The sequence below is a fragment of the Leptosomus discolor genome, unplaced genomic scaffold, assembly GCF_034619465.1.
Source record: "Leptosomus discolor isolate bLepDis1 unplaced genomic scaffold, bLepDis1.hap2 HAP2_SCAFFOLD_145, whole genome shotgun sequence".
NCBI lineage: Eukaryota > Metazoa > Chordata > Aves > Leptosomiformes > Leptosomidae > Leptosomus > Leptosomus discolor.
This window is the reverse complement of record NW_028237742.1, coordinates 75,427-85,138: the sequence shown is the minus strand read 5'-3', so window position 1 is coordinate 85,138 and position 9,712 is coordinate 75,427. Positions and strand designations below refer to the sequence as shown.

Sequence of the window (9,712 nt, the reverse complement as noted above, 5' to 3'; positions counted from 1 at the left end):
AAGGCACTGGGAGGAACTGGGAAGGCACTGGGATGCCTCTGGGATGCCTCAGTAGGCACTGGGAGGCCCTGGGAGCCACCTGGCAGGCCCTGGGAAGGCCCAGGAAAGGCCTGAGGAAGGCCCTGGGACGCACTGGGAGGCCCTGGGACACACTGGGAGGCACTGGGAGGCCCTGGGAAGGCCTGAGGAAGGCACTGGAAGGAACTGGGAAGGCACTGGGAGGCACTGGGATGCCCCAGAAGGCATTGGGAGGCCCTGGGATCCACCTGGCAGGCCCTGGGAAGGCCCAGGGAAGGCCTGAGGAAGGCCCTGGGAGGCACTGGGAGGGACTGGGAGGCTCTCAGAGGAACTGGGAAGCACTGGGAGGGACTGGGAAGGCCTGAGGAAGGCACTGGGAGTCCCTGGGAAGGCACTGGGAGGCACTGGGAGGCACTGGAAGGCCTCAGAAGGCCCTAGCAAGGCCCTGGGAAGGCCCGGGGAAAGCCTGAGGAAGGCCCTGGGAAGGCACTGGGAAGCACTGGGAGGCACTGGGAGGCCCTGGTTGGCACCGGCGCCGCCCCGGGCCGGGGTGTGGCGGGAGGGTAAGACCGCCCCGACCGGCCCCGCGCCCTCCCGGGGTGGCCCCAGCCCAGGCGGGGCCCGACGGGGATTTAAGGGCCTGGGCCCGGCGCCCGCCACCCTCCTCTTCCTCCCACCGCCGCCATGGAGCGCCTCCTGCCGCTGCTGCTCCTGGCCACCGGTGAGGGCACTGGGGGGCGCTGGGAGGGCGCTGGGGGGCGCTGGGAGGGTGCTGGGGGGTGTTGGGGGGGCACTGGGAGGGCACTGGGAGGCACTGGGGGGCGCTGGGAGGGTGCTGGAGGGTGTTGGGGGGGCACTGGGAGGGCACTGGGAGGCTCTGGGGGGTGCTGGGAGGGTGCTGGAGGGTGTTGGGGGGGCACTGGGAGGGCACTGGGAGGCTCTGGGGGGTGCTGGGAGGGTGCTGGAGGGTGCTGGAGGGTGTTGGGGGGGCACTGGGAGGGCACTGGGAGGCACTGGGGGGTGCTGGGAGGGTGCTGGAGGGTGTTGGGGGGGCACTGGGAGGGCACTGGAAGGCACTGGGGGGTGCTGGGGGGCACTGGGAGGGCACTGGGAGGGCACTGGGGGGCACTGGGGGTGTTGAGAGGGCACTGGGGTGCACTGGGAGGGTGCTAGGGGGTGTTGGGTAGCACGGGGGGGTGTTGAGAGGGCACTGGGGGGCACTGGGAGGGCACTGGGAGGGTGCTGGGAGGGTGCTGGGTGGTGTTGGGGGGCACTGGGGGGGGTTGAGAGGGCACTGGGGGGCACTAGGAGGGCACTGGGGGCTGCTGGGAGGGTGCTGGGGGGCACTGGGAGGGCACTGGGGGGCACTGGGGGGTGTTGAGAGGGCACTGGGGGGCACTAGGAGGGCACTGGGGGGTGCTGGGGGATGCTGGGAGGGTGCTGGGGGCCACTAGGAGGGCACTGGGAGGCACTGGGAGGTGCTGGGGGGCGCTAGGGGGTGTTGAGAGGGCACTGGGGGGCACTGGGAGGGTGCTAGGGGGTGTTGGGTAGCACTGGGGGGCACTGAGAGGGCACTGGAGGGCACTGGGGGGTGTTGAGGGGGCACTGGGAGGGTACTGGTGGGTGTTGGGGGGCACTGGAGGGGCACTGGGGGGTGCTAGGTAGGTACTGGGGGCCACTAGGAGGGCACTGGGGAGCACTGGAGGCCATTAGGAGGGCACTGGGGGGTGCTGGGGGATGCTGGGAGGGTGCTGGTGGGTGTTGGGAGGGTGCTGGGGGCCACTAGGAGGGCACTGGGAGGCACTGGGAGGTGCTGGGGGGCGCTAGGGGGTGTTGAGAGGGCACTGGGGGCCACTGGGAGGGCACTGGGGGAAACTGGGGGGTGCTGGGGGGCACTAAGTGGTGTTGAGAGGGCACTGGGGGGCACTGGGAGGGCACTGGGGGGCACTGGGAGGGTGCTGGAGGGCTCTAGGGGGTGCTGGGAGGGTACTGGGGGGCACTGGGAGGGCGCTGAGGGGTGCTGGATAGGCACTGGGGGGGCACTGGGGGGGCACTGGGGGGCACTGGGGAGCACTAAATGGGGCTCTGGGGGCACTGGGGGGGTGCTGGGAGCTTACTGGGAAGCACTGTGAGGCACTGAGGAGGGCACTGGGGGGCACTGGGGGAGCACTAGAGAGTGTTGGGAGGGCACTGGGAGGGCACTGGGAAGCGCTAGAGGGGCGCTGGGGGTGCTGGGAGCACCTGGGGGGGGGGCGCTAGGGGGGTGCTGGTGGGCACTGGGAGGGAACTGGGGAGCACTAGGGGGTGCTGGGAGAGCACTGGGAGGTAGTGGGAGGACACTGGGAGGGCCCAGGAGGTGCTGAGAGGACACTGGGGAGTACTGGTAAGGAGCTGGAGGTGAACTGGGGCCACTGGGAGGCAATGGGAGCATACTGGTGTGAGTGGGAGGGGAAGATGAAGCACTGGGAGGCAACAGATGGGCACGGAACTGGTACTGGGAGGCAGCTGTGGGTGAACTGGGGCCACTGGGAGGCAATGGGAGCATACTGGTGTGAGTGGGAGGGGATGAAGCACTGGGAGGCAACAGATGGGCACGGAACTGGTACTGGGAGGCAGCTGTGGGTGAACTGGGGACACTGGGAGGCGGTGGGAGTGTACTGGTGCAGGTAAAAGGGAAAGAGAAGGTACTGGGGAACACGGTAAGGGGGGCACTGGGAAGCACTGGGAGCACTGGTGGCACGTAGAAGGGACCGCGAAGGTCACGGGAGGGTAATGGAGGGTACTGGGAAGGAACTGGAGGTGAACTGGGGGCACTGGGAGCACACCAATGGCACGTGGGAAGGAACGGGGAAGCACTGGGAGGCACCAGGGTACTGGGAGGGAACTGGAAAGTGCTGAGGGTGTACTGGGAGGGAACTGGAAGGTGCTGAGGGTGTACTGGGAGGCAGCCAGGGGGGAACTGGGGGCACTGGGAGGGAACTGGAGGTTACTGGGAAGACTTGGCAGGCAGTGGGAGAAAATGGCGTGATGCAAGGAGGCACTGGGAGGGACTGGGGGCCACTGGAGGGGGAATGAGGAGGTGTTGGGAAAGAACTGGGAGGCACTGGGAGGGGACTGGGAGGCAGTGGGTGGGAAGCGGTAGGTCACTGGGAGCACTGGGAGGCAAAGGAAAGGGTGGGAGGACACGGGGGTGACACGGGGTGATGTAGGGTGGCCCAGGAGACCCCCTGGGAGTGAACTGGGAGGAACTGGGAGGGAACTGGGAGGAATTGGGAGGGAACTGGGAGGGAACTGGGAGGGAACTGGGAGGGAACTGGGAGCACTGGGAGGGCAAGGAAGAGCTGGGAGGACACGGGGGTGACACGGGGTGGTGTTGGGTGGCCCAGGAGGCAACTGGGAGGGAAGTGGGATGGAACAGGGAGGGAACTGGGAGGGAACTGGGAGCACTGGGAGGCACTGGGTGGGAAGCGGTAGGTCACTGGGAGGGCAAGGAAGAGCTGGGAGGACACGAGGGTGACAGGGGGTGGTGTTGGGTGGCCCAGGAGAACCCCTAGGAGGCACTGGGATGAACTGGGAAGGAACTGGGAAGGAACTGGGAGGGAACTGGGAGGCAGTGGGTGGGAAGACGTAGGTCACTGGGAGCACTGGGAGGGAAAGGAAGAGCTGGGAGCACACGGGGGTGACAGGGGGTGGTGTGGGTGGCCCAGGAGCCCCCCTGGGAGGCAACTGGGCTGGAACTGGGAAGGAACCGGGATGGAACTGGGAGGCACTGGGAGCCACTGGGATAGAACTGGCAGGTGGTGGATGGGAACTGGGAGGGAACTGGGAGCACTGGGAGGGAAAGGAAGAGCTGGGAGCACACGGGGGCGACAGGGGGTGGTGTGGGTGGCCCAGGAGCCCCCCTGGGAGGCAACTGGGCTGGAACTGGGATGGAACTGGGAAGGAACTGGGAGGCACTGGGATAGAACTGGAAGGTGGTGGATGGAAACTGGGAGCACTGGGAGGGAAAGGAAGAGCTGGGAGCACACGGGGGCGACAGGGGGTGGTGTGGGTGGCCCAGGAGCCCCTTTGGGAGGCAACTGGGAGGGAACTGGGATGGAACTGGGAAGGAACTGGGAGGCAGTGGGTGGGAAGACATAGGTCACTGGGAGCACTGGGAGGAAAGGAAGAGCTGGGAGCACACAGGGGTGACAGGGGGTGGTGTGGGTGGCCCAGGAGCCCCCCTGGGAGGCAACTGGGCTGGAACTGGGAGGGAACTGGGAAGGAACTGGGAGCCACTGGGATAGAACTGGAAGGTGGTGGATGGAAACCGGGAGCACTGGGAGGGAAAGGAAGAGCTGGGAGCACACGGGGGCGACAGGGGGTGGTGTGGGTGGCCCAGGAGCCCCCCTGGGAGGCAACTGGGCTGGAACTGGGAGGGAACTGGGAAGGAACTGGGAGCCACTGGGGTAGAACTGGAAGGTGGTGGATGGAAACTGGGAGCACTGGGAGGGAAAGGAAGAGCTGGGAGCACATGGTGGTGACAGGGGGTGGTGTGGGTGGCCCAGGAGCCCCCTGGGAGGCAACTGGGAGGGAACTGGGATGGAACTGGGAAGGAACTGGGAGGCACTGGGAGCCACTGGGATAGAACTGGAAGGTGGTGGATGGGAACTGGGAGGGAACTGGGAGCACTGGGAGGGAAAGGAAGAGCTTGGAGTACACGGGGGCGACAGGGGGTGGTGTGGGTGGCCCAGGAGCCCCCCTGGGAGGCAACTGGGCTGCAACTGGGAGGGAACTGGGAAGGAACTGGGAGCCACTGGGATAGAACTGGAAGGTGGTGGATGGAAACCGGGAGCACTGGGAGGGAAAGGAAGAGCTGGGAGCACACGGGGGCGACAGGGGGTGGTGTGGGTGGCCCAGGAGCCCCCCTGGGAGGCAACTGGGCTGGAACTGGGAGGGAACTGGGAAGGAACTGGGAGCCACTGGGATAGAACTGGAAGGTGGTGGATGGAAACCGGGAGCACTGGGAGGGAAAGGAAGAGCTGGGAGCACACGGGGGGCGACAGGGGGTGGTGTGGGTGGCCCAGGAGCCCCCTGGGAGGCAACTGGGAGGCAACTGGGAAGGAACTGGGAGGGAACTGGGAGGCAGTGGGTGGGAAGACATAGGTCACTGGGAGCACTGGGAGGAAAGGAAGAGCTGGGAGCACACAGGGGCGACAGGGGGTGGTGTGGGTGGCCCAGGAGCCCCCTTGGGAGGCAACTGGGAGGGAACTGGGATGGGACTGGGAAGGAACTGGGAGGGAACTTGTAGGCACTGGGATGGATCTGGGAGCCACTGGGAGCCACTGGGATAGAACTGGAAGGTGGTGGATGGGAACTGGGAGGGAACTGGGAGCACTGGGAGGGAAAGGAAGAGCTGGGAGCACACGGGGGGCGACAGGGGGTGGTGTGGGTGGCCCAGGAGCCCCCCTTGGGAGGCAACTGGGAGGCAACTGGGAAGGAACTGGGAGGGAACTGGGAGGCCGGGTGGGCGCTGAGCCCCGCCCCCTCCCCCGCAGCGGCCGTGGGGGACGAGACCCGCATCGTGGGGGGCCAGAGCTGCCAGAAGAAGCGTCACCCCTACCAGGTGGTCCTGCTGGGCCCCCAGAAGAACATCCACTGCGGGGGGGTGCTGGTGGGCAGGTCCTGGGTGCTGACGGCCGCCCACTGCGACACCAAGAGGTGGGCGGGGCCACCGGGGGGAGGGGCGGGGCCAGCGGGGGGGGGAGGGGGACGGAGGGACATGGGGAGGTCCCCTCGGTGGGGATGGAGAAGGTCAATGGGGGGGGGGGGGGGGAGAAGGTCAATGGGGGTGGAGAACCTCAATGGGGGTGGAGAACCTCAAGGGGGGTGGAGAACCTCAGTGGGATGGGGGTGGAGAACCTCAAGGGGGGTGGAGAACCTCAATGGGGTTGGAGAACCTCAATGGGGGGGGAGAACATCAATGGGGGGGGAGAAGGTCAATGGGGGTGGAGAACCTCAGTGGGGGTGGAGAACCTCAAGGGGGGTGGAGAACCTCAAGGGGATGGGGGTGGAGAACCTCAATGGGGGTGGAGAACCTCAATGGGGGGGGGGGAGAACATCAATGGGGGGGGGAGAAGGTCAATGGGGGTGGAGAACCTCAATGGGGGTGGAGAACCTCAAGGGGGGTGGAGAACCTCAATGGGGTTGGAGAACCTCAATGGGGGGGGAGAACATCAATGGGGGGGGAGAAGGTCAATGGGGGTGGAGAACCTCAGTGGGGGTGGAGAACCTCAAGGGGGGTGGAGAACCTCAAGGGGATGGGGGTGGAGAACCTCAAGGGGGGTGGAGAACCTCAATGGGATGGGAGTGGAGAACCTCAATGGGATGGGGGTGGAGAACCTCAACGGGGGTGGAGAACGTCAATGGGGTTGGAGAACCTCAAGGGGGGTGAAGAACCTCAATGGGGGTGGAGAACCTCAATGGGGGTGGAGAACCTCAATGGGGGTGGAGAACCTCAATGTGGGTGGAGAACCTCAATGGGATGGGGGTGGAGAACCTCAATGGGATGGGGGTGGAGAGCCTCAATGGGGATGGAGAACATCAATGGGGGGGGAGAACGTCACTGGGGGCGGAGAAAGTCAAGGGGGGTGAAGAACGTCAACGGGGTTGGAGAACATCAATGGGATGGGGGTGGAGAAGCTCAAGGGCGGTGGGGAACCTCACTGGGAGAGGGTGTCACGGTGGGGTTGTCCTCCCCACCCCCCCAGCATTCTGGGAGCCATTTTGGCCCATCAGCCGTGAAGCCAGTCAACCAGTAGGGACTGGGCAGAGAGGAGGCCACCTCCAGGCCCGGCCAGTCGGCCTCCCAGTGCCACCAGCCCATTGGCTTCCCAGTGTGACCAGCCCGTTGGGTTGGCCACCACCACCCTCCCACAGTTGGGCGCCCAACATGACCTTCCCCACCCCGTGGACCTTCCCCACCCCGTGGACCTTCCCCACCCCATGGACCTTCTCCACCACGTGGACCTCCCCCACCCCGTGGACCTTCCCCACCCCGTGGACCTTCCCCACCCCGTGGACCTTCCCCACCCCGTGGACCTTCCCCACCACGGGTTCCTTTCCCACCACATGGACCTTCCCCACTACATGGACCTTCCCCACCCCATGGACCTTCCCCACCCCATGGACCTCCCCCACTCCATGGACCTCCCCCACAATGTGGACCTTCCCCACCACGGGTTCCTTCCCAGCCACGTGGACCTTCCCCACCACGTGGACCTTCCCCACCACGTGGACCTTCCCAACCACGTGGACCTCCCCCACCCCATGGACCTTCCCCACCCTGTGGACCTCCCCCACCCCATGGACCTTCCCCACCACGTGGACCTTCTCCACCACGTGCACCTTCTCCACCACATGGACCTTCACCACATGGACCTTCCCCACCACGTGGACCTTCTCCACCACGTGCACCTTCCCCACCACGTGGACCTTCCCAACCCCGTGGACCTTCCCCACCACGTGGACCTTCCCCACCCCATGGACCTCCCCCACCACATGGACCTCCCCCACCACATGGACCTTCCCCACCACATGGACCTCCCCCACCCCGTGGACCTTCTCCACCACGTGCACCTTCCCCACCACGTGGACCTTCCCCACCCCATGGACCTCCCCACCACATGGACCTTCCCCACCACGGGTTCCTTTCCCACCACATCAACCTTCCCCACAACACAGACCTTCTCCACCCTGTGGACTTCCCCCACCCCATGGACCTCCCCCACCACGCCCCACCTCCACCGAGGAACCTCACCTTGGTCCTTCTTCTCTCTCCCCTCCCCTTCCCCCCCTCCCCCCCCCCCCCCAGCCCCATCCCCATCCGCATGGGCGACCACAGCTTGAAGACCAAGGAAGGGACGGAGCAGTGCATCACCTCGGCCAAGGCCTTCCTCCACCCCAACTACGACCCCACCAGCCACGACAGTGACCTCATGCTCCTCAAGCTCCAGAAGCCCGCCCGCTTCACCCCCCTCGTCCACCCCGTGGCCCTCCCCAAACGGTGTCCCCCCGCCAGGAGCGAGTGCGTCGTCTCGGGCTGGGGCAGCACCAGCAGCCCCGAAGGTCGGTGGAGGCATCTTCTCCGGGAGGGACCTCGAGGCACCGGGGGGGGGGGGGGGAGGCTGGCGGCTCGGGGGCATCTCAGCGGCTTGGGGGCATCTCGGTGGCATCTCAGTGGCTTGGGGACATCGCGGTGGCTTGGGATATCTCGGTGATTTGGGGAATATCTTGGTGTCTTGGGGGCATCTCGGTGGCTTGAGGACATCTCAGCGGCTTGGGGACATCGCGGTGGTTTGGGATATCTCAGTGTTTTGGGGATATCTTGGTGGCTTGGGGCATCTCGGTGGCTTGGGGGCATCTCAGCGGCTTGGGGACATCGCGGTGGCTTGGGATATCTCGGCGTTTTGGGGAATATCTTGGTGTCTTGGGGTCATCTTGGTGGCTTGGGGCATCTTGGTGGCTTGGGGACATCTCAACACCTTGGGGACATCGCGGTGGCTTGGGATATCTTGGCGTTTTGGGATACCTTGGTGTCTTGGGGCATCTCGCTGGCTTGGGGACATCTCAGTGGCTTGGAGACATCTCAGCGGCTTGGGGACATCTCGGTGGCTTGGGATATCTCGGCGTTTTGGGGATCTCTTGGTGTCTTGGGGGCATCTCGCTGGCTTGGGGGCATCTCAGTAGCTTGGGGACATCTCAGTGGCTTGGGGACATCACGGTGGCTTGGGATATGTCAGCGTTTTGGGGATATCTTGGTGGCTTGGGGGCATCTCGGTGGCTTGAGGACATCTCAGCAGCTTGGGGACATCGCGGTGGCTTGGGATATCTTGGCGTTTTGGGGATATCTTGGTGTCTTGGGGGCATCTCAGTGGCTTGGAGACATCTCAACACCTTGGGGACATCTCGGTGGCTTGGGATATCTCAGTGTTTTGGGGATATCTTGGTGGCTTGGGGCATCTTTGTGTCTTGGGGGCATCTCGGTGGCTTGAGGGCATCTCGGTGGCTTGGGGACATCATGGTGGCTTGGGATATCTCGGCGTTTTGGGGATATCTTGGTGTCTCGGGGGCATCTTGGTGTCTTGGGGACATTTCAACACCTTGGGACACCTCAGTAGCTTGGGGACATCTCAGCAGCTTGGGGACATCGCGGTGGCTTGGGATATCTCAGTGTTTTGGGGATATCATGGTGTCTTGGGGCATCACGCTGGCTTTGGGGCATCACGCTGGCTTGGGGGCATCTCAGCGGCTTGGGGACATCTCGGTGGCTTGGGATATCTCGGTGATTTGGGGAATATCTTGGTGTCTTGGGGGCATCTCGGTGGCTTGGGGGCATCTGGGTGAGTTGAGGACATCTCAGTGGCTTGGGGACATCGCGGTGGTTTGGGATATCTCAGTGTTTTGGGGATATCTTGGTGGCTTGGGGGCATCTTGGTGGCTTGGGGGCATCTTGGTGGCTTGGGGACATCTCAACACCTTGGGGACATCTCGGTGGCTTGGGATATCTCAGTGTCTTGGGGACATCTCGGTTTCTTGAGGTCATCTCGGTGTCCTTGGGATATCTCAGCATTTTGGGGATATCTTGGTGGCTTGAGGACATCTTAGCAGCTTGGGGACATCTCAGTAGCTTGGGGGACACCTCAGTAGCTTGGGA

General features: G+C 64.8%; 2 protein-coding genes across 2 annotated transcripts in view; one reads left to right on the top strand and one right to left on the bottom strand.

Moving 5' to 3' along the window:
• The first annotated feature begins 702 nt into the window (after positions 1-702).
• LOC104353565 (trypsin-1-like) lies at positions 703-8,276 on the top strand. The gene is made up of 3 exons (XM_086480614.1): positions 703-739; positions 5,556-5,718; positions 7,871-8,276. The coding sequence occupies exons 1-3, from the start codon at positions 703-705 to the stop codon at positions 8,274-8,276; spliced, it is 606 nt and encodes a 201-aa protein (XP_086336740.1).
• A 368-nt stretch (positions 8,277-8,644) lies between these two features.
• LOC147413131 (IgGFc-binding protein-like) overlaps positions 8,645-9,712 on the bottom strand; it is a 50,914-nt gene continuing 49,846 nt past the window's right edge. The window contains exon 17 of the mRNA XM_086480613.1: positions 8,645-8,764. Coding sequence (XP_086336739.1) covers positions 8,645-8,764 — 120 coding nt within the window. The remainder of the gene's footprint in view (positions 8,765-9,712) is intronic.